The sequence below is a fragment of the Pygocentrus nattereri genome, chromosome 14 (genome assembly GCF_015220715.1).
Source record: "Pygocentrus nattereri isolate fPygNat1 chromosome 14, fPygNat1.pri, whole genome shotgun sequence".
NCBI lineage: Eukaryota > Metazoa > Chordata > Actinopteri > Characiformes > Serrasalmidae > Pygocentrus > Pygocentrus nattereri.
The window spans coordinates 26,705,844-26,731,545 of record NC_051224.1 but is presented as its reverse complement, the minus strand read 5'-3'; the positions used below and the strand labels follow the sequence as shown (position 1 = coordinate 26,731,545).

The window sequence follows — 25,702 nt, the reverse complement described above, 5'->3', positions numbered from 1 at the left end:
TGAGTGGTCTTGATTGTGTCCATGATTTCCAAAGAAATTTCAGTTGTTGATTCATTAGACCACAGGACACTTTTCCACTTCCCCTCAGTCCATTTTAAATGAGCTTGGGCCCAGAAAAGGTGGCATCGTTTCTGGATCCTGTTTATATTTGGTTTCTTTTTTGTGTTTTAGAGTTTTAACTTGCATTTTTGGATGCAGTGATAAACTGTTTTCACAGACAGTGGTTTTCAGAAGTATTTCTGAGCCCATGCAGTGATTTCCACTACAGAATCACATCTGTTTTTAATGCAGTGCTGCCTGAGGGCCCAAAGATCACTGCAGGAAATACTGTTTTTTGACCTTGTCCCTTATATACAGAGATTTCTCCAGATTCTTTGAATCTTTTAATCATATTATATACCATAGATAATGAAAAGCAACTGGTCTTTGCTATTTTATGTTGAGAAACGTTATTCTTGAATTGTTGCTTTATGCTTCATGTTATTTTATGGTGCAGTCTTTCACAGAGTAGTGAACCCCTCCACATTTTTACTTCTGTAAGCCTTTCTGAGATGCTGTTTTATATCCAATGTTACTGACCTGTTGTCAATCAACCACAGGTGTTTTTTATACAACTTTACCAGCCTTTTGTTGCCCCGTCCCAACTTGTTTGAACGTATTGTTGGTATCAAATTCAAAATGGGCAAATATTTTTCAAAAAAACTATACATTTTCTCAGTTTCAACATGATTGTTTGATATGTTGTCTTTGTACTAGTTTTAATTAAATATGGGGTTTCAGTTCTCATTGCATTTTATTTTTATCTATATTTTGCATAGCATTCCTTTTTTGGAAATGGAGTTGTAAGATTTCTGCTGATTTTATAATCAGCTGGTGTGAAAGATAATGAAAAATATAATTTTCCTCTAAAGTGCTTGTTAGCTGTCAGTGTTTTTACTGTAAAACTAGAGAAATGCCATTTGCTGGACTCAGAGGTTTTGAAATCTGAAGGCACTGTTGATAGTTCTGTTGATGATACCGACTCGTTAACATACCGTGAACATCAGAAGCATATATTCACGTCTCAGTGTAGCTGTTCAGCTCTTCATGCTTCATCCTGTTTATGTTGTTCGCTGTTGTCCTGACCCTCCATCAGCCTCCTCACGTTCACCCATCACACTCATTATTCTCTCATTGTTCTCCACATGTTTGTGTTCTTATTTCTCCCTCCATGTTTTCCTCCTCCATCCATCACATGCTTCTCTTGTGTTTTTTTTCTCTCCCTCTTGCAGTGTGGCCGGGATGCAGAGAACTTTGACCGTTTTTTCACGCGTCATCCTCCGGTTCTCACTCCCCCAGACCAGGAGGTCATCATGAACCTCGACCAAGACGAGTTTGAGGGCTTTTCCTTCATAAACCCTGAATATCCTCTCATGGAAACCCCGAACACCCCACCATAAACCTCCCACAAAGCACCCAAACCCCACCGTGGTAGTCAAGAACAACCATTAAACCCCTTCATCCCTCATTCCAGACAACCCCCTCTCATTTCCATTCGCATATGCCCCCCCAGAGGCCGCGAGGCTGTGGTGCATATGAGCATAATTAGTCATGTTCAATATTTAACCGACTGCATACTTAGATGCATGCAATACTTTGGCATAATAGCTAGTTAATCTGATGTTTAATAACTTACTGAATGTGTATGTATTTTTGAACCCAGCAGCTTCTCAGTCTGGGCTTTTCTTCTTTCTCCATCCTTGGTCTTCTCCATGTATGGCCTAGAATCAAGTCCCCGTTCAGGTTCCTCCAGGCTGCATGACTGATGTCCAGGGTTTGCTGCATTATGGCTCACTGCATTTGTGATGTTGTGATGGTTTTGTTTTCATTGAGAATCCATCTCCTTTTCTGTTTACCTTTCGTTTCGTTTGCCTGTTTGAGTTCTCATCCACGAGCAACACAAGCAGATGAGCTGTGCATGAGTATTGCTTCCATTGCAACTCCAGTATGTATTAGATGAGCTCGATGGCGTGGAAGGCCAGGCCTGTTTCACCTGCTCACTGATTTGCTTTATACCGACTGATGACGGAGATAAGTGGTTGAGCATGTGTGAAGGTGATCTTTGTAGAATGCAACTACATTTCTAACAGCGCTTGCCTGGATGCGCCTTGCTGTCTGTGGTAATCTGTTTCTCTCGCTCGAGCCAGCCGTCCGTCTCCCTCTCAGACCTCCATGCAGTGGGACTCCTCTCGATGATCTCTGGTGAACCTTCTCTCGTGTGTAACCTCTCCTGCCTGGTTTCACAGCCGGGCTGAGATGTGTTTAACATTTTCAACAGCACTACCTCCTCCCAAAGACGCAGAGCAGTGAGAGGAAAAAGAGGGCATTGCTAATATCAGCCTGCGATCATACGGAGCCTCTGACCACACCAAAAAGTGTACACTGCAAATAAACATCTCTCATCAATGGAAAACATCTTCACATATAGTCAATATGTCTAATATTTCTCAATACAAGTGTTATAATAATGTATAATAGATATTTTGACATTTTGTTCTTATTTTAAGTCATTTTATCCACTGAAACTTCTATTGTCAGATCATTTCAAAGATAATTTATTTATATAACCAAATTATCTGTTATTTCTCAAAACAATGAACAAATATGGCAATAGAATAAGATACTTTCACCAGATAAAATGACTCAAAACAAGCAAAAATGTATAAACAGGTAGAATAATCTTATAATATTCTTACAACAGTCTTATAATGATAAATATAAAATATATTAACTTTTAAATTTAAGATGTTTTCACTTGATAAGATATTGTTTTTGCAGTATAAGTCTCAAATGAACCACTTTAGGGTCAACTCGGACCCGCAGAGTCTCAGTACTTAGAAATCCAGAGTTATTATTGTCATTTACTGTTTAAATATAATTATTATTGCTATCAAAATTAACAATAATAATTTATCACATTAAAACCTCTTTCCCAGTTTGACCCTTTGACCTGCCCACAGTAGCTCAGGCTGAAGCCCAGCTGTATTCGCTCTTATAGAATCCAGGATTGTAGAGTTCTCATTCAAATACAGCTTTTACAGTGATTTGTTGGACCCTGAATGTTGAAAATAATGGTATTGGATCATAAAATGTAATAAATATATTCTGATGAAGCTTATAATGTTCACTTAAACATCTGTAACACAGCTGGTATCTCAACTGGAACTAAACTAACTAACTTTTTTAAGAGCCAAATTTAAGCAGTTAAGACAAGTGAGATTATTTTAATAGTTTGGCAGCCAGTTGTATTGACTTACATTGTGCTTTGACAGATTTGAGTCTCAATTAATTTAATGACAAAAAATTACATTAACTTGCCTTCTGCAGAAACAAGACTGAACAAACAACATAAACATTTCATTAAATTCAAACCATAATAAAAACTCCTCTAGTCATAAACACAAATACTGTATAGTTACGTTCCATGTAAAAATGGCCCAAATCTGATTTTCTAACCAAATCTGATTTGTTTGTTTGGCTGTTCAGATTATCTTATAAATGTGATTTGTATGCGACATTAGTCTGAACAGGTCAGCTCCTAAACTGACCCACATCCAGAGGTATGCAATCACAACCTCCAACGGACGCCAGTCACTCCCAGAGCTTCAGCTTCACCAGCATTACAGGAGCAATTACGAAATTCCAATGACAGACAGCTGGGCTCATCACCCAGAATGTATTTGAGTTCGCCATAAAAGAGGGCACGTCATTCAGCCACCTCAGCCGCTTCTTTGGTTCGTGTCCTCAGATTTTTTAATCAGTTCTCTGACGCTGCAGCCTCTGTCTCCTCCGGCCGCGTTCGGCCATTTCAATTTGCTAACCTTTTCAAACACAAAGCAGTTGTGATGAGTCTTTTCTAATTTTTTGGTACAGAAACATCAGCCTAAATGTTTGCAAACCTCTACAGCATGAAATCATGATGAATGTCAAGTTGTACTGACGTAAAAGTTGCATGAATTCCGATCTGGATGTTCAGACTGAGTCACATTGTCACAGATCGGATACGTATCACATTTCAGTACCACATATGAAAGCATTTCAAATCGGAATTGAAAATGTCAGATTCAGTGAGTTTATCTGTTCACACTGACACACAGACTGTGTCAGACTGTCCGTGTCAGCAAAGAGATTTGGGCCACTTTTACCTGCTGTGTAAACATAGCCTATGTCAGAAGCAGTTAATGTGAAATTAGAGCAGCTTTTGTTATCAGTGATGATATTGCCACCTCCTTAGGGTTAAATATGAATTCAATCTCTAATGCCCCGTTTACAATAATTCTAATTCAGTAAAGGGTTCAGATGTAGGACTCACTATTGAAACCCTCCTAGTAGCCAGTCTGTCAATCAAGCTGATAGTGATAGCATTACAGAAGACACAGTACTGAATATTGAATATAGAATCTCTACATAAGAGCATCTTAGATGACATCTTAGAAGCTGCCTGCTGAAAAGAGCCATGAAGCAAAAAGGAAGAATAAGCTAGAAGCTAACAAGCTAAAACTAAGAGAGACAGTAAGAAAAGGGAGAGTGACAGAAGCACAGATGAAACGAGTTGTGACAGCTGTGGAATCTGAAGGGATTCACTATTATTTACATTTTTATTGTTTTTATATTTTGTTTATTTACTTTTTGATGAAAAAGTGATAACATCTTAAATCAGCTCAATTCTATTCAACATTATTGTCATTATAAGTATATAGGGGTTCAGACAGCATTCGCATAATAATTACAATATATTTGTTTATTGGACTCACAGACAAGTTTTAGCACGTGGCCTTCCTCAGCGTGCTATTAGCATTCTAGCCAACAAACCACCAAACAAAACTAGCTGTCACCCTCCTCTTATGATGTCATTAAAGTGAGTCACAACTATCAACAAGACCGATCATAGACCAATTACAATAAAAATAAAAAATAAAAAATTACTCAGCAGTTTATTCTACTAGTGAAAAATTAAAATTAAAATTGAAAAAATTACTCAAAGCTAAATCTTCATCCCTACCATCTGGCATCACTGTATTCATGAAGCTAGCTAGTTAAGTCACTCACTAAAACCACAACATTTTAATCTGTAACTTGCTTGTAATTACATATTTCCACAAGAGTGGGCTCCAAAGCCCTGCTGCTGATGGGTGGAGCTTTTATTAAGTAGAAAACACAACATAGGCCTACTTTAAATTTAATCTTCTACTGTTTGACTTTAAGGAACCTAACTTTTGTTATTGTTCAAATCAGTCGGTAAAGCTCTGTTTAACTGAAACTACAGAGTTGGTATAATATGTCCTTGCAAAATTATATCGACTGATATTTTTTAGCTTTGTAAAGTTAGAGTTCATATAACTGAGGACACTGTCACAACAATCAGACCCTAAAATGATGTTAAATGCTGAATCTCCAAATTCACGTAGTGCCGCTAAGAGCTGACTAATCAGAGAGCAGCCTTGATGACGGAGTTTGAACAGAGAAACAGGACCGTCAGCTGGGAGATGCCGGACTGATTAGCGGGAGTGGATCATACTAGAAGCTCCAAGCAGAGCGTAGTATAATTACACTTATCAGTCTGTGACGGCAGTGAATGAAGACAAAGACGTTCAGACACATTCAGATCCTGATACGGCACCAATGTATAGCGCCAGCGTTGCTATAGTTTCAGAGCAAATTAGTGCTTAGACTGTTTAGCAGAATTATGATATCAGCTGTGATATGAGGGATTAGAGTGAATCAGAATTCTCATATTTCAACTGTTTCTCAGAGGAGATCAGGGCGAGTAACTCAGCAGGTTTGGGTCGGAGTGTAGAGGGTTAAACAGGTCAGGAAGGACAGGAACTGCTCGAGCAATAACGAAAGCACCACAGGGGGGACATCATTATGCAGATCGTTCAGCAAATACGTTAGTGTTTAGCACTAAACACAGTGCTTAGCATTTATGCTAAGGTGTTTAGCACTGAACAAAGTGTTTAGCACTAAACACAGTGTTTAGCATTCATGCTAGAGTGTTTAGCACTGAACACAGTGTTTAGCATTCATGCTAGAATGTTTAGCACTGAACACAGTGTTTAGCATTCATGCTAGAGTGTTTAGCACTAAACACAGTGTTTAGCATTCATGCTAGAGTGTTTAGCACTAAACACAGTTTTTAGCATTCATGCTAGATAAACAGAGTGGTTAGCATTTGTTCCAGATTAATTAGACCTACTTACATCTTCACTTGATTAAAAAGGTCAAGGTTTCTGCTGTCTGAGCTTCAGAAATTTAACAATAAAAATTGTTTGGTATCAGTCAGTAACACACTGATTACTAAAACCATTGGGTTCTGTTTAATATATCCACATAAAATCACAAAATCCAGTATTTTTGGTTACTGCAATGCTTAGCTTATTTGTCTCTGTATTAGATCAATCCCTAAAGTTTATTGATATTATCAGTTGGTACATTTTCTGGCTCATTAAAATTATCAGTCAGGCCTTAAAATCTATGCTGGTCCCAGAGACGTGGGCTGATATTAGTGGTCATTAGAATTTTGAGTTCATTAAAATCGGCCTTGGTACCGGTGGCAGTTTTCCTATCGGTGGGGCCCTAATGTGCACAGAGACACTAGATATTCATTGGCAATCTGGCTGTGGCCGATATTTCAGTGGCTTTTGCTAGAAACCACAGGTGCTTCACATCCAGTCTTCACCTTCAGGACTTCAGGGTGGTAAAAATCTCACTGGAGCAGAGTTTACTGTCATACTGCTCACAGCAGTGGAGTTAAATCTAGCTTTTAAACCAGTACAGCTCTGGTTTTCGTCAGAATCTCAGTGTAAAAAAGCATTTTTCATTTCTGCCAAAATTGTGCTTCATCAGAAGGCTTTGGTATTTATTTTGTAAACATCTTCAAAATAACAGATAATCCTATAAAACTGTGTCAAATGTTGTTAAACTGTATGCATTAGATGTGGTCAGTATTGTACACATTAACATTACTAGAAATAATACTAGATGATTTATGTGTTTACCAATAATGCATTCTGAGATACATATATAGAAGAATGGAAAGTGCTTTGTGCATGAATTATTAACTCAAACTGTGATTCCATAATCTAGTTTAGACCTTTAGACATATATCAGTGTAACAGGGAGTGCTTTGACAGCTGTGTGTGCTTTTTCAGATGCTTTTTAATGTGCCAAAGTATTTTCCAGAAGCAAAAAATTATACATTCAATAAAATGGGAAGCTGTACTTTGCTTTTTGTTTGTTTATGTTTTTTATTAAGATCCTGATGGAGCTCCTGTTAAAAGTGTTTTTCCTGACTTTGTTGTGTTTGGATAAAGCCGAGAGTCTTGCTCGGCAGCTGGTTTATATCAGTTTACAGACTCAGTTTATATGGCAATACCTACATTTAGAGCCAGTTATTCATTCAGCCTAATGAGAAACTGTAGAACAGACTCAGTTTATATCACAATACCTACATTTAGAGTCAGTTATTCATTCAGCCTAATGAGAAACTGTAGAACAGACTCAGTTTATATCACAATACCTACATTTAGAGTCAGTAATTCATTCAGCCTAATGAGAAACTGTAGAACAGACTCAGTTTATACCACAATACCTACATTTAGAGCCAGTTATTCATTCAGCCTAATGAGAAACAGTAGAACAGACTCAGTTTATATGACAATACCTACATTTAGAGCCAGTTATTCATTCAGCCTAATGAGAAAGTGTACAACAGACTCAGTTTATATCACAATACCTACATTTATCTAGAGTTAATCTGGATAATCTAGAGTTTCTTTACTTTCATTGCTTCACTTTCCTTTTCAGTGTGGTGGCACAGTCTATCCACGATTCGGATTGAATTCTTGTGTGTGAATGCAAATCAGTGATAATAAGCCCCTCCCACAAACGAGCCCAGAACCAGTCCTGGGTGTGACTCAAGGGTTCAGGGTTAAGTAATCGCCCCCAGAGTGAGTTTCTCATTTTGTTGAATGGGATTTTACATCAGCGTTCCAACCTCACAATATCAGCTATGAGAGAGCACGTTTGTGGGCGGAGCCTGGGCAGATTAACTCACCATATATGTTTAAAATAACATGAATGTGACATTTCTGTGACGGTGAAGCAGCAGAGAGAGATTAGAGCTCATAACGTGCTGAGAGTGTTGATCATTGAGCGAGTCGTCGGCTGGAGTGGAGAGTAAGCGCTGTGTCGACTCTGAACTCGGTCATCATCTCCTGGACGAGCAGCGTTTAAAACGCTGCAGTAGGAAACCAGCAGTCGCTGTTAAACTCCTCCTGCTAATCCTCCACAGCGCATGGTGTTACGCAATGAAGGGCTAATGTGGTGCTGAACGTTCATTCGGTTCTGTCCCAATAATCTCCTAAACTTTGTTGTTCTCGTTTATCTGCGATGTGTGTATTGTAGCCCCTCCCATACACACACACACACACACACACACACACAAGAGCGCTAATTAATTCTGAATTAGAATGAGTCTCAGTCAGTGTGAGAGTGGCTTATCAGCAGAAAGCAGGTCAGCGTTTGATACCGCCGCTGTTCTGCTCGGCGCTGACATCAGCTAGTGGCTAATCCGCCGCTTCCTGAAAAGCTCGGCGCCTTTACTGGAGGAGGAAATTAAAGAATCAAGATTGGAATTAAAACAGGGCCAGATGAACACCTGGAACTCAACGGGCCTCTCTCTCTCTCTCTCTCTCTCTCTCTCTCTCTCTCTCTCTCTCTCTCTCTCTCTCTCTCTCTCTCTCTCTCTCTCTCTCTCTCTCCTGTTTCTGCCCCCCCGGGCAGTTTTGGTGCTGCATGAATCGCTCATATCTCTGCTCCACATCTGGTGAAGAACCAGCAGCAGCAGATCTGCATCAGTGTGTCTTCCTGAAGCTCCTCGCAGCTTCACAGCTCACAGCAAACAGGGAGCATAAATTACTATAAATAACCTACTCATACTACAGCTAATCTATTCATACTACAACTAACTAATTATAACTAAACTATTTACACTATAACTAACTATATTTATACTCCAACTAACTAACTAACTACAAGTAACTGAACTAAATTAACTATTAAAAGTGTCCAAGTGTAAAACATGCTCATATGAGTGAGATCAGGTGTGTTAGAACACCTGCAGGAGAAGCTAAGTCTTATATATACACATATAAAAACGATGGTACTTTAAGGGCTTTTATTAAAGAAAATGTTCTTCTACTGTACAAGCCTGACATTATAAAAATAGAAGACCCCGTTCTGGTGCTTCATATAACTCTTCCCAAAGATGTTTATAATGTTTACAAAACCCACACAATAACCTCACTTCCTGACACATTAACACAGACACATGATTTAAAAACAGCTACCAACATTAATAAGGCCCTTTGTCAGAGGGCGCGCTCTATCGTGAGCCTTTGCAAGGCACACCTCCTGAGTCTCAGGCGCCAGCGGCAGCCAGTAGCAGAAGCCTACAATACGTTACTGTTTCCATTCTCAGCCTATTAGACAATATTTAAGTAAAGGTACTAATATAATGGCTATAAGCTATAATGCTGTGCTGGTCATGATACAACGATACAATGCAGAACAATACTGTGCAGTATGGTGTGATGTATCATTACATCTCTACAAAACACAGTGAAAAGAACCCCAACACTTTTATCTTCTGGCTTATAAACCTCAGAAAAAAACACTTTACACACAATCTTACTCTGTTTCTGTTAAAAATGATAGTTTCAAGGGTTCTTTAATAGAAATGTTTCTGTTTAGAACCATGTGTTCTATGTAGATTCTTTTCATGCTTAAATTGTTCTCTGTATGGTGAAATGGTTCTTCAGATTGATGGAGAATATGTTGTATATGGTTCTATATCCAAAAATGGTTCTGCTGCTGTTACAAGCCTGACATTGTCACAATAGCAGAACCCTTTGTGGTGCCATATAGAATTCTACATTGAACTTAAAGTTTATCTATATAGAACCATAGTGTTTACTGAAGAACCTGAAAATAAACGTATTGAGAACATATGCTCTTTCGTTAGAGAAACAGGTGCTCAAATCCAGATTCAGTGAAGCTGATTGTTTATCAGCTTCTGTCTCTGGTGGTCTTATCTAACTAGAGCTGCAGCACCGCTCCGCCTCAGGGTGGCGCTGTAGCAGACTGGCTCACCCAGGTGGTCCTTCATAGTCTAGAAACTGTAACTCTGCCCGGATTCCTCTGAAAACTTTACAATGAGCTGAAGCAGATCTGTAAATCTGAAAACTTGCCCAGTTTCCCAAGAGTTTGGGATGAAGAGTGACTGTTCCTCATTTCTCACACTGAAGACAGAAGAGGAGACGAGGAAGATCTCAGTTAATGTGAAGAAGAGCGCAGAACCGCACTAGAACAGAGACTTTACAGAAGAACAGCTGATAAAACAAACATTTACTGAGGCATCAGCGCCGCTATTCAGAGAGAGTTAGTGGTTAGCTAACACGGGACCTCCGAACACCGGGTGGGGGTTCACACACTGAGTATTTGTGTTTAATTTTGAGTAAATTCATGGAAGATACTTGAACAAGAAGCAGAGAACAGCATGAACCTGCACAGTGTGTTTTAATATCAGAACGAGGAACCGCAGAGCTGAAGTGTAGAAGGGGTCAGGTCAGAGGTCAGAGTCTCACTGTCAACAGAGGCTACAGATGGTTAGCCTAATGCTAATGCACTATCACATACTGAACCTGGCTAGCTAACCAGCTAGCAGTGGTGGAGTCACTGTGAATGCGCACACTCCAAGATGGTTCTTTAGTAAAGGAAATGGTGCTATTTAGAACCACGAACACTCAAAGAACAATTTGCATGCTTAAATTGTTCTGTGCATGGTGAAATGGTTCTTCAGACTGATGGAGAATGTGTAGTATATGGTTCTATGTAGAACCTTTGGAAAATGCTTTTGTATAGCACCAAAAAGGGTTACAAGCTTGACATTATAACAATAGCAGAACCCTTTTTGGTGCTACATAGCACCATATACAACACATTCTCGATCATTTCACCATGCAGAGAACCATTTAAGCATGCAATCGGTTCTTTTAGTGTTCATACGCTGCAAAAAATAATATCTCGTCAAGTAAAATGATCCTAAATCTAGTCAGTATAGCTAATATTTCCCTTTTTGGGATGGTTGTGTGCTTATAAGATTATAAGATTATGCAGCTTCTTTCTAGACATTATTTACTTGTTTTGGATCATTTTAAGTAAAATTATCTGCCAAGATAGTGAGATAAATTTACTTAATTAAATCCCTTAAAACAAATAAAAAAGGTTTGGAAGTGAGTTAAATAATCTTAAATCAATCTTACAACAATCACTACAGGAGAAATATTAGATTTTTTGACTCTGTTTAGGATAATTGTACTTCAGTGTGGTTGTAAAGAACTCTTAGAGAACCCATGTAGAGGGCTGTTCTAGACTGTTTCTCTGCCCTGGTCCTGAAGCTCTGCACACTGTAGTGCTTTTCCTGCCACTCAGTACTGGGCTGTTTGTGAACTGGTCAGTAGGATCAGGTGTGGTGTGAGCAGAGAAAACACTAAACAGTGCATGGCGGTGGGCCTCCAGGACCAAGGTTCCTGTAGTGACTGTCCGGTGGCGCACGTGTTCGTGTGCTGTGGTGTGCTGAAGAGTCTCTAGGTGGACTGAAGGTAGGACACACATCCAGCTTTACTCCTCCACTGTCTCTCCATCTGGAGCTCTGTTTTCCTTCTGTGGCTGCCAGGACATTTCAGACATCCTCTCTTCCATCACTCTCTCTCCCTCTCTCTCCCTCTCTCTCTCTTTCTTTCCCTGTATCTCTCCCCCTCTCTCTTTCTCTCTCCCTGTATCTCTCTTTCTCTCTCTTTATCTCCCTGTATCTCTCTCTCTCCCTGTATCTCTGTATTTCTCCCCCCTCTTCCCTCTCTCTCTTTCTCTCTCTCTCCCTGTATCTCTCCCCCTCTCTTTCTCTCTCCCTGTATCTCTATCTCTATCTCTCCCTCTCTCTCTCTGTATCTCTATATTTCTCCCTCCCACTTTCTTTCTCTGCCTCTCCCTGTATCTTTGTGTCTCTCCCCCTCTCTCTCTCTCTGTATCTTTGTATCTCTCCCTCTGTCTCTCTCTCTGTCTCTCTCTCCCTCTCTGTATCTCTCCCCTGCTCTGTTTCTCTGTCTCTCTCCCTGTATGTCTATCTCTCTCTCTCTCTCTCGCTCTCTCTTTCTCTTTCTTTCTCTCTCTCTCTCTCTCTCTCTCTCTCTCTCTGTATCTCTCCCCCCTTACTGTTTCTCTGTCTCTCTCCCTGTATGTCTATCTCTCTCTCTCTCTCGCTGTCTCTTTCTCTTTCTTTCTCTCTCTCTCTCTCTCTCTCTCTCTCTCTCTCTGTATCTCTGTATATCTCTCTGTCTCTCTCTCTGTCTCTGTTTCTCTCTGTATCTTCATATCTCCCTCCCTCTGTACCGCTCTCTCTCTGTATCTCTCCCTCCTCTCCGTTTCTCTGTCTCTCTCTCTCTCTCTGTATCTCTCCCCCCTCTCTGTTTCTCTGTCTCTCTCTCTGTAACTCTGTCTCTGTCTCTGTCTCTCTCTGTCTCTCTCTCTCTCTCTCTCTCTCTCTCTCCCTCTCTCTCTGTATCTCTATCTCTGTTTCTCTGATCTGCATTCTGATCTTTTGAACTTTGTGTCTTTGCTCGGTTGCTCTGGGTTGTTTGTTAAAGTCTCTGGCTGTGTCCGTCTCTCTTCCTCGCTCTGTCTCCGCTGCTCAAACCGCTTTGTCAAAAACATCAGAACGAATGGAGAAGTGAAGTTAACTGTGAAGGTCATGAATCAGAATCACAGTCAAAGAGAACTTAGTGGGACCAGGAGTTTGTCTCTGTGTTATTGATGCTCATATTAGTGCATAAATGGACAAAACAGATAAAAACAGTAAACAATTAATACAAATAGAAACAGCCATGATGGAAATCACCAATTTACACATATCCACAGAGCTGTGTGTCTGCAGTGGCATCGCGTAATAGGCTGTGTTCACTAGTGTGATCAGATCACACTGCATTACCACATTGACAGGATCAGACTGAAGACACTCGTACACAGCGTTACACTGCAGAAAGGGTCTCATCAGGTGAAATCATCTAATCGATATATATCATATTTCTCATTCTGAGATTTTTGTAAGCTCTTTCCAAGATTACAACAATCTCAAAGTGAGAAATGTTAGATGACGTCTAGATTTGATGGTTTCACTTGTTAAGGTGTCACTTTTTGCAGCACATTCAGGCCCTGTGACATGATCTCACTCTGCCAATCACTGTTGTCTCTGTCGTTGGCATAACAACAGCTTAGCAAATCAGATGGCAGCAACTCCTGATTAACATTAAAATAATTAATTATTTGCAAGGTCAGTCAAAACCAAAAATATTAAATTAATTAATTACTTAATAGTCATATTAAGTGTGTCTTGTTTTTCAGACAAGCATATGCCACATATAATATGTCATTCTGTTTCATTAAATAGTACCACTTAGCAACATGTTAGCTGAGGTATCATAATTACCATAGCAACTACCTAGCAACACCTTAGCAGCCACCAGGAATATCATAGCAACTACATAGCAACACATCAGCAACCCCCTGGAATATCATATCAACTACGTAGCAACACCTTAGCAACCACCTGGAATATCATAGCAACTACACAGCAACCATCTAGCATACCATAGTAACCACCTAGCAACAGCTTAGCAATCACTTGGTATACCCTAACAGCAACCTCCCAACACCTTAGCAATCACATGGGGTACCATAGCAATAAGCTACTGACACTCTAGCAACTTGGACTGCCATAGCAACCACCTAGGATACTTTAGTAACCACCTAGCAATGGCCCTAGCAACATCTTAGCAACCACCTGGAATACCTTAGAAACTACCTAGCAACACCCTAGCAACCACCTGGCGGGCCTTCATGAGCTGAAGTATCAGGATTAGTGGTTAGCGTTCTCCTCTAAGCACGTTAAGCTCTAATCAAGATGTGTTAACAGGTTTTCAGAAAGATGCAGAGGAGCTTCACAGGACCCAGAGGGCGCTCTTGCTAGCCTTCACCCACCTTGCGCTGGTAACAGTGAGTGACTGGGTGGGACTTTGCTAGCATGTGGAACTGGACTAAATTGGGGAAAATGCCAAAAATAAATAAACAAACAAATAAATAAATAGACCAGTAACACTAATGTAGCTGTCCATTCATTTCTAACATCATTAGGATGTGTGACTGACACATCACAAGTCCGGGGTTTTCCTGGATTTTGATCGTCTGTCCATGAAAAACATCCGGACACAAAATGTCAAACAAAAATGTGTTAAAGAAACAGTGACTGCTCAAACAGTGAGTCAGTATATTCTGTATTTATTGTAATATTAATGTTTTTCAGGGCAAGGATGGACTGGCCATTGAGAGGAGAGAGAGAGAGAGAGAGAGAGAGAGAGATAGAGTGAGAGAGAGACCACCTCAGACCCCTCACAGATAAATCACATCAACTTCAAACCACAGCCCAGTTCACCCTCTCACTAACACAGATCAGAATGTTCACAAAACATACCAAAAACAATATATCAATAATTGGAACAATGAAATTGCCACAGTTAATAAATTAGAATGCTGCTGAAGAGAGAATATAGACTAGCAGATATGAAAAACCTCAAAGAAAGATATATCTTAACAATGTACAGACTGAGTGATCATAATTTAGAAATAGAAAAAGGGCACCATGAAAAATACTGGAGGCCCAGAGAACAGCCAAGATGTAATCAATGCAGTTCAGCACAAATCGAAACAGCAACAGAGAGAGAGACAGAGAGAGACCGGGACAGAGGGAGAGACAGAGAGAGGGTATAAAGGTCAGTTCCTTAAACATTGCTAGGTGGTTGCTATGGTGTTGCTGGGGGGTTGCTATAGTATAAGGTTTGGTTGGCAAGGTGTTACCAGGCGGGTGCTATAGTATAAGGTTTGGTTGGTAAGGTGTTGCTAAGTGGTTGCTATAGTATAAGGTTTGGTTGGTAAGGTGTTGCTAAGTGGTTGCTATAGTATAAGGTTTGGTTTGTAAGGGGTTGCTAAGCGGTTGCTATAGTATAAGGTTTGGCTGGCAACGTGTTGCTAGGCAGGTGCTATAGTATAAGGGTTTCTTGCTAATAGGCTGATAAAAACGGCTGTTGTTTTTGTTCTTGTGTCCTGTGTGAGTTGTAGATGGTGGATTGTTCTCTTTGATGGCCATCTCTCTCCTTAACTTCACTGGACATAGGAGAGAGCTGGAGCCGCTGACCGAGTGCTGAGGATGTTTACAGGGCCAAGTTCTTCTTCATCACGAGGTCACTGAGCTCACCGCGCGCTATTTTAATGCAGCGCAGCGAGAGCTCTATAAATATTCCCCATGTCTTATTCCCTCCAGCTCAGCGCTGACCAGAAAACCGAATTAGTGAAGCTGAAAGCAAAACTGACCGAGTCGCTTTATTACAGCAGCGTCACCTTCGGCCATGTGACCTGGATTTCATGCTTTAGCCTTTAGCCTAATCAGACAGGCGGTGTGAGAGCGCGGTGTGTATGTGTGATCAGACAGAGCTCTTCATACTGCTGCTTTGACATTACTGACCCTGCTGAATGGAACATGTTCACGGGAAACATACTTGCACAGGAGAACCTTCTCTTAGAGAAACACTGAGTGTTCAGTGAGTCACTCTCTAGCTTTATTCCAGCTTCCATTCTTTTCAGGAGATTCACTTTCATTTCCTCAAAAAATCTGCAGACACTCCTCCAAAGTTCAGTCTTAGAAGCTGGTTGATGATTTCCTGCTTCTCACCATCTGAGGAGGATATAGAGTGTCTTGTGGCGCAGGACTAATTTTCAGTGCTTTGTGCTGAGAGTACAGGAAACCAGCCCCCTGCAGGTGGGAGCAGGACAAAACCTGCCTGAAGAGATGTCCCACAAATTAATGAACAGTCTAAATAAAATAGAACGACCCCTAAATCATATCAATAAACTCTAGTCAAGTCAATTAGTGTCATTCCATTTATGTACATGTACACAGTGGATTGAAATTATGTTCCTCCAGGAACAGCACGGTGCAAACAAGGAACAAAAGTACAAAGTGCAAACGTGCAGACGTAGTGTGCAAACAAAAAATTAAACTAGAAACAATAAATACAATAAATTAAACAGACATTAAACACAGTAAACAGACAGGACAGTGCAGCACCAACACAGCACACATTTCTGTACATGAAGTCATCAGAATAAGGTGCAAAGATATTAAACATGCTGTAATCTATGAGTCACGCAGTCAGATAACATACATAAACACAGCTGTTACTAAGGTAGTAAAACTTGAGTAAACAGTGTAAACACAGTGTTAGCTGCAATGTTCCAGTGCAAGTAGAGTGTCAAAAGAGGTGTGTGTGTATGTGAGTGTAGAGAATGTGTGTGAGGGGTACTTTCAGATCAGTCCTTGTGAGTTTAAAAACTTAATCACTTGAGGAACAAAGCTCTTGTAGAGCTTACTAACACTAAAACAGGTAAAGTCTACTCTAAAGAGCTGTGAAGCAGCTGGTCACGTGAATAACACGCAGATTGTCATAGCACACAGAAATGGAGCCTTCAGTCTGATGGCTACAGCTGCCCAGCAAAACATCAAAATAACCGTTCTGGGATTTAATTCCTGCTCTGTGTTTAACTCATGAATGAATGGCGTTTGCTGAAGTTACTCACAGTGAGCCTGATGACCACAACTGGCCTGTTATTTCAGCAGAGAATCATGTGTTTTTGAACAGACTGTGTCTGATGCTGGATGCCAGTTCACCTTGACCGTACTCAGCGGGCCAAACATTTCGGTTGCAAGCAGGTGCTGGAAAAATTATTCAAACTTTCTGGAAAAAAAAATAGTCCCGTGTCAACGTCCACAGTAGCCTAAATCCAAATAAACAAATTGAGTAGAAGTACAAAAGTATCAGGTCAAAAAAGTTGCAACCAACTTGGACAACATAGCAACCACCAATCAACTGCTTAGCAAAGAATATTGACAACATATCAACTGCCTAGCAACTGCATAGCAACCAACTTGGACACCATATCAACTGCCAAGCAATTGCATAGCAAAGAATTTGTACAACATAACAACTGCATAGCAACTGCACAGCAACCAACTGCCAAGTGACTACTTAGCAAAGAATTTGGACAACATAACAACTGCATAGCAACTGCACAGCAACCAACTGCCAAGCGGCTACTTAGCAAAGAATTTGGACAACATAATAACTGCCTAGCAACTGCTTAGCAACCAACTTGGACACCTTATCAACTGCATAGCAACTGCTTAGCAACCAACTTGGACACCATAACTGCATAGCAACTGCTTTGCAACCAACCTGGACAACATAACAACTGCCTAGCAACTGCATGGCAACCAACTTGGACACCATAACTACTGCATAGCAACTGCTTAGCAACCCACTTGGACACCATAGCAACTGCCTAGCAACTGCTTAGCAACCAACTCAGACAACACAGCAATGGCCTATTAGCCAGGCATTAGAAGATCAAACAGTTCTTCAAAATGTACACACCTGAAAAAAGGTTCAAGGGTTCTTTAGTAAAGACAGTGGTTCTACATAGAACCTTGAACACTCAAATAATATTTTGCATGCTTAAATGCTTCTTGGCACAGTGAAAATATAGTTCTATATATGAAAATATAGATATAGCACTATATTCTTCTGCTTTTTTTCGATGTCAAGTTTATAACAGAAGAAGAACCCTTCTTGGTGTTATAGAACCATATACAACATTTTATACAACAGTCTGAAGAACCATTTCACCATGTAAACAACCAATTAATTATGCAAGGGGTTCTTTGAGAGTCTATATAGAACATTTTCTTTACTAAAGAACCCTTGAAGTGTCTATAAATGATTAAATAAATTGAAAATCAATGTTCTGAGTTCTCAGTTATCACTGACTGGGATGTAACTGACTTTGTGTTGAACATCAGATGAAACCTTTATTCAGATCTAACCGAACCTGTTACAATGGAGTCACAGTGACGCTCACAGTGTGACTGCGCATCAGAGAGTTATATGATATCTATTTCAGCTTGTTTAAAAAATTCTTACAGCATTTAAAGTTAAGGGAGTGTGTGTATGTGGATGGAGTTTGGAGGGTCTCTAAACACTGCTGTGCCCAGGGGTCTCACAAGACCACAATCTGCCTGTGTTTATTTACATATATATATATATATATATATATATTCTGTATTTTCTGTACTCTCTCTCTATCTCTCTCTCTCTCTCTCTCTGTGAGTGTGTGTTCTCTCCCTGAGGCATTCTCTCAGTATGAACAGTGCTGTGGGTCTGACGGACTGTCTGCCCCTTTAGCTTCAACCCTCTACGGACACACACACACACACGCACACACACACACAAACACACACACACACACACACACACACACACACACAGTGCTGCTCAGCCTGCTACATGCCCAATGGGTGTGTGTGTGTGTGTATGTGTCTAACTGTGTGTGTGTGTGTGTCTGTCTGTTCGTGTGTAACTGTGTGTTTATGTAAGTGTGTGTGTGTGTGTGTGAGTGTGTGTCCATGTGTTCGTGTGTAACTGTGTGTTTGCGTGAGTATGTGTGGGTGTAACTGTGTGTTTGTGTGAGTGTGTGTGTGTATTTCCATGTGTTCGTGTGCAACTGTGTGTTTGTGTGTGTGTGTGTGTGTGTGTGTGTGTGTGTGTGTGTGTGTGTGTGTGTGTGGGTGTGTGTGTATGTCCATGTGTTCGTGTGTAACTGTGTGTTTGCGTGAGTATGTGTGGGTGTAACTGTGTGTTTGTGTGAGTGTGTGTGTGTATTTCCGTGTGTTCGTGTGCAACTGTGTGTTTGTGTGTGTGTGTGTGTGTGTGTTTGTGTGTGCCTGCCTGTGTGGTGGATGCCCCGGCGGAGCTCTTTACAGCGAGGGCTCGTTTGCTGTGTGGGGGCTGCAGGATGGTGGCGATACAGATAAGAAGCTGAAGTGAAGAGAATTGTTTATGATGATTCATCTCAATCATAACAATGTTTTATACTAATAATTCAGCACATAATAACACACTGTGGGGAACTTTAACCTTTTAACCCTGAATCAAAGCAGAGCCTGTTTACATTCTTCTGGGCTCCACACAATAAATTCTCTGGATCTTTGTGATGATCCAGCTCAGAATTCCAGTTCAAACACTTCCTGAATCTGTAGAGCTGCCCTTTCCATTCCATCTTATCATGAAATTATACGAGACTGACATCTAGAGTTATGAGCCTATGAAGAGGGGCTGAGGTGCATGACTCGAGGCGCACTGGAGTTGCATGTTGACTGACTCATCCATAAATGACTCACAACTTGACTCTAACTCACCCCTAAATGACTCACAAGGGTAACCCAAATAGTGAGCGCTGATTGACTGAAAAGATTTATGGGCCTCTACTGGAGAACAGTGCTGTTTTTTGACCATTTCTGTTATAAAATGTGTTTGTGCTAGAATAAAGTGTATCTGGATCCGGATATAGTGTGATGATACGTAGATCCACTCTGGAAGGTGCTGGATCTAGATATACTGTGTTCCAACACAAATTATGAATTTGTCATAATAATATTTCCTCCAAACAACTTGATAGACTGTACAGAATATCAGAGAGAACTGTAGAGAAGCGCTGTGCCACCTCACACTTTCCCTTTCAGTTCCTGTTTGAACATCACAGATATGGGAATAAAACGTCCTGGCGCTGTTTATCACTCGCGAGTGCTCCACTGCTGCTGTTCATCCCTCCAGAGAGCTCAGACCCAGAACCAGTTTATTAAATACTCAGTAGTAAAAGCTACTCAGTGTTTCTAAACTAATCATTTACCAATTAAGCCTGAGACTAAATGTAGTCAACCAGCCAAGTATTTAAACTGAGCTGAAAGCTTCTCTCCTCTAACAGTTCTCTATCATTATTTCAGCTTTAATCTGACTTTAATTTAATGATTATTTCTTCTCTTTTAAATCGGTTATTCAAATGATGTTTTTAATTTCTGTTTTGTTTTTAAAAGTCTAATTTGAATTTTCTTTGTGTTTGATCAAAGTGTAAATCACTCTGAGTGACTGAATGTATGAAATTGCTGTATAAATAAATTTGCCTTCAAGTTTGCCTCTTTATGTTTAGCACTGGAGCAATGAGGCTAATGTAGCAGCACATTGTCATTCTAATTTAATTTTTAATTAGATTTTTCATTTAAATTATTTTTCTCTTGGAAATCTTTTGTGCTAATTTCTGTTCTCCTCTTCTTTCTTTATCTCTGTATTTTCTCATCTGTAAAGCACTTTGAGTGACCACAGTGTGTGAAAGGTGCTGTATAAATAAACTTGCATACTTGTTGGCTACATTCACCTCAGTGCTCTAGTGCTAAAACCAAAGAAGCAAACATCAGACACCAAACATGTCTTAGTTGACATCTTGGGTGAGGAGGTGATGTGATCACCAAAGTGTTCCTTAATGAATATGGAACCCAAAGGTTCCCCAAAGTTCTGAGGAGCGAAAAAATAGGATCTTGTCAAGTGAAATTATCTTAATTCTGGTCAATATATATCTATTATATGTAAGATTATCTAGTTTATTTCTAGACATGACTTGCTTGTTTTAGATGATTTTATTAAGTAAATTTATCTCATTTTACTGGCAGATAAGGTTTCTAATTTCAAGCTAATTTCTTACACAATAATCTGCCAACATAGTGAAATAATTATACTTAACAAACTACTTAAAACAAGTAAATAATGTCTAGAAATAAGTTAAATAATCTTAAAATAAGCTTAGAACAATTGTAACTGGAGAAACATTATCTATATTGATTAGATTTAAAATGATTTTATATGACAAGATACTATTTTTGACAGTGAAAGGTTTTTATTCTGAGACAAGTGAATCCACATGACTGACCCTGTCTTCTGTCTCACGTTGTAGAAAAACAGCCGGGACACCTGCAACTTCGACCGAGAGTTCACCAAGATGCCCACTGAGCTGACCCCCACCGACAAGCTCTTCATCATGAACCTGGACCAGGACGAGTTCCTGGGCTTCTCCTACACCAACCCAGAATATGTCCCACCCAATCAGGGCTGAGGACTTCCCAGAGATGTCTGTCTGTCCGTCTATCTGTCCGTCCGTCAGTCCGTCCGTCAGTCCGTCCGTCAGTCCGTCCGTATGCTCAGGGTTCTGAGAGCTCATTACTGTAACAGGAATTTACCAAAGGGCTCAGCTGGACCACCACAGTGTTCACGACTGTGCAAAAGCTTTAGGTATCACAAGGAAAAGGCCTGATCCATTAAAGTAGCGGTGCCCAAAATTGTTTTTTGGAGAGACTTCATAGAAGAACCACTACAGAACGTTAGCAAAAAAGGGATGGCTCTTTAATGTTGATCATTTGGGAGCCCCTAAGAACCACTGCTTTAAAGAACCATTTCTGTAAACGTGTAAAGTTCACAAAACGAAAAAGGTTAATATTAGATTAAGTGACCCTTATTAGTCCCTCAATGGAGAAATTTCTCCTCTGCATTTAACCTATCCGTGCAGTGAAACACCACATAGAGACTAGTGAAGACACACACTACGGGGCAGTGAGCACACTTGCCCTGTAGTATGTGTCTTCAGTGGGCTGCGGTGGGCAGCACTATCCACAGCACCTGCGGAGCAGTTTGGGGTTAGGTGTCTTCCTCAAGGGCACTTCAGTCAGGTACTGTTCACTCAGGGGTTCAAGCCGGTAACCTTCTGGACGCAGAGCTGGTTCCCAAACCTCCAGCCCATGACTGCCCCAACTATGTCAGTTAAAGGTTTTTCCTAGAACTATGCGCCCAAGCTAAGAACCATTTAGGAACCTTTATTTTTAAGAGTGGAGCAGGTAACATTCGTAGACTAAAATACTAATAGGGTTAGGTTAAATACGGATAAACGAGAAGGCAGTAGATGATGTTTTTTGTGTAGTGTTTTAGCTCATGGATTCACATGATGTCAGAATCAAATCAGTATCTGCAGATAATCGATTAAAAGAAAAATATCAGCATTGTAGGAATGTTTAGATGAGAACAATGTTTCAGACTGATGCGTGCTGATGTGCTTATTTGGTTACAGCACTGAAACATCTGCAATCTGCAGACTTTAGCATCAGAACATTCAGAACAAAAAGATCTTTATGTGTTTATTTTATTATCAGACCTGAAAAAACAGCATACAAAGTTGTTTGTAAGTGAATACAGCAATAAAAAACTTTAAAATACATTATATTTCAATAACATTAGCTATGCTCAAACTAGGATTCATGTAGCAAATGTCTCCATCTGTTTATTACTAGCTGGTTAGCGTGCTTAAGGTTACAAAGCTAACAATAACAACACAAGTAGACTACAGCATCACAGTTCTGATTCTAAACAAGACAGAACCAGTAGAGTTTGAGAACGTTATACTCGGACTCTAATTAGTTCACTGAAGCTAGACTAGAGCTGGTAAGCAGTGGTGAACCAATACTGTTAGACCTAGTCCTTCAGATGAGACCTGATAAAACATCCCAATGACAATTTTGGCTAACAAAGCTCATTATAAGATTTCTAATAATATGATAGTGCTAAGTTAACACTAGTGCAACAGATGTTGGCCTTTCTAGATTAAACACAGACATTGGGAAGCTTGTAGAAGATTTTCTATGAGTTTTATCTGAATCTTGTATCATTATCATGTATCATATATCTGATCTTGTATGTATCATACATGTGTTACAATCACTCTCTCAGTATGGAGTCCTGCATAGAGCTGCTGCTGCTGTTTAACATTCATAACAACTAACTGGAATACTGATTAGATTACAGCTCATATTCACAGGCAGTTATCTAGAACCTCCAGAAGTTGTTTCTTCTCTCTAAAATGGTCCCAAAGTGTGATTAGTTGATTCACTTCCTAATTATATTGGTAGTTAATCTAACATGTAAGGCCTTGAGTTCAGCTCCTGAAGTCCTAACCAATGGGAGAGGGGGCCACAGCCTTCCAGATTTCAGGATAGTTTAACTGTAAAGACTAAAAATTAATAAAACTTAATCAAAACACCTAAACCAATGTAACAAACACCCATGTGTGTTTGTTGAAATATATTTATATTTATATGCATTACTGCAAGCTGAATCTCTTCTCTCCACACTGCCAGCCACTTTGGGAGTGTGTTGCTTAAACTCAAGCAGGTTTAGGTGTCCAGAAAAAAACGACCATGCAGTTATAAACTAGTTTTGATTCCCAACACGAACTAATGTTGTTTTTAAACATAAACAGTGATTCTAACTTAATAATGTCCTAATAATGATAGTAACCCTACAGGAAAGGCAAAAACACAACTGCACAACTTTTAATGTAAGCTTATGTAATGTAAGGTTTTTTTTTTTTTGTTATTTTGAAACATTTTTTATTGGTGTCCATTCATCTGAAAACGTTTGAAAAGAAGCTGTGGCTTTCAAATTATGTAGAAAAACAAAAATGGACAAAAAGGGAGACAGTACTAAAGAACCCTTGAAAAACGATCTTTGGATCTTAGTGTAGGAGTGAGCAGAGTGTTCATCAGTGTGAGCAGAGTGTTTGATGTGTCAGTTGTGTGTATACAGTCTCTCGCCACATCATAGCACACTGACAAATTATGTTTGATGTAAATTATAAAATAATTCAGTTGAAGAAAATTAGTGAATCATTGTGCATGACATCACAGCATACATCACATCATTACATCACTCACTGGCCATCTTTGCAGCATCACCAAGCAGCTATTTCCAGACATACAAGACCAGATTCCTCTCTCTGAAGAGGAGAGACCAAAATACTCCAAATTGCAGGTCAAATTACTGTTCATAAACATATTTTAAATCAGTGTCTGTGTTTACATCAAAGATTGTCTCCAGTCTGATTGAACACATTCTGATTACATATTAAGACTGAGGTGTTTATTCTCACTCTACTCAACAATCTGATGGAAATCTGTTGTCATGCTCACTATAAGTAATCAGATCCAAAATTACCTGCAACCACTTAGTGTAGACATTACCATGACAATCAGCATCTAGTGAGACCAGTCAGAGTGAGATGAGCAGCAGTGAGCAGTGCTTGTTTTTAATTGCTTTAAAATGATGTCAGACTCAAGAAAATGTCCTTCACATGTGTTTATAGTCCGAGACGTCGTGTTCTGAGACACATAAGCTGGATGTCCGTTCCACCGCCGTCTTTTAAAGATCAGAGAATAAATCTTGTCTCCTCTGCAGACCAGTTTCTGCTCCGCCATGTTGAATGGTATAAACTATCACTATGACGCAACGCATATGCAGAACTGACTGAAACTTTCCAATAGGGAATGTAATCGGACACAGGCGTTTACATGGATGTTATTCTTCTATTTAACTGATTATTTAGAGGTTTACCCTCCTCGTTCAGTCGGATAGAAACTGTATTGCGAATGGCCTCAATCTGACTATTCCGACTGAGGTGTTTACATGGATGTATTCTGTTCCGATTGAGCTACTAGTCAGGATTATTGATGGATTATCGTGCTGCATATAAGTGTGACTACTGATAAAATCTAACAAAAGCCTCATACACAGTTTGTAACGTTTGGCTCAATAATGCACAAAAACATAATTTTTCAGGTTGTTCTGGCTGCTGCACTTGTGCACAGCAAGGGGGCATTTCACCTCTAGTAGCTGAACCAGCAAGCTGATTGGCTTTTTTTGCTGAAGGGTGGGACTTTCTCTGTAAACAAATGCCAAGTGGATTGTTATGAGCTTTTCCCTTCATATTCCACCCAGTGACTGTCTCCTCCACCTTTATAATTTCTTTGTATATACAGTAAATTTCAGCATCCCAACTTGAAATATCTTCCCACAGCCCTGGACTGCAAAACATCAACATCTTATCAAGTGAAATGATCTTAACTCTAGTGGATACTAAAATTAATATAGGTATTTAACTTATTTCTTTTAGCAAATCATTTGACTGAATTCTAGAACTATTTAGAAATAAGTTACATGATCTCAAAATAAGATTGCAAATATTAAATATATTAATTTGATTACTTACTTTCTTCTTCTTTCGACTGCTCCCTTTAGGGGTCGCCACAGCGGATCATCTGCCTCCATCTTGCCCTATCCACTGCCTCCTCTACTTTTACACCAACCATCTCCATTTCCACCTTCACTACATCCATAAACCTTCTCTGAGATCTATCTCTTCTCCTTCCACCCAGCAGCTCCATCTCCAACATTCTTTGACCAATATATCCACTATTCCTCCTCAACACATGTCCAAACCATCTCAAAGTGGCCTCTCTGGCTTTATCTCCAAACTGCTCCACCTTCACTGTCCCTCTGATCTGCTCATTTCTAATCTTGTCCAGCCTTGTCACTCCCAACGAAAATCTCAGCGTTTTCATCTCCGCCACCTCCAGCTCAGCCTCCTGTCTTTTGGACAGAGCCACAGTCTCCAAACCATACATCATAGCAGGACGCACTACTGTCTTGTAAACCTTCCCTTTCACTCTTGCTGCTATCCTTCTGTCACACATCAGCCCTGACACCCGTCTCCACCCACTCCATCCTGCCTGCAC

The 25,702-nt window shown here is 40.0% G+C and overlaps 1 protein-coding gene across 2 annotated transcripts in view; it reads left to right on the top strand.

The window, feature by feature from the left end:
- prkcbb (protein kinase C, beta b) overlaps positions 1 to 25,266 on the top strand; it is a 187,900-nt gene extending 162,634 nt beyond the window's left edge. Inside the window, exon 17 of one of the 2 annotated variants that reach the window (XM_037544850.1) lies at positions 21,043 to 25,266. In XM_037544850.1, the coding sequence (XP_037400747.1) occupies positions 21,043 to 21,201 (159 nt within the window). In that variant the 3' untranslated portion in view covers positions 21,202 to 25,266. Of the gene's footprint in view, positions 1 to 1,271; positions 7,266 to 21,042 lie in introns of those variants that run through there. The other variant, XM_037544849.1, reaches the window with a different exon arrangement.
- Positions 25,267 to 25,702: the final 436 nt, after the last annotated feature.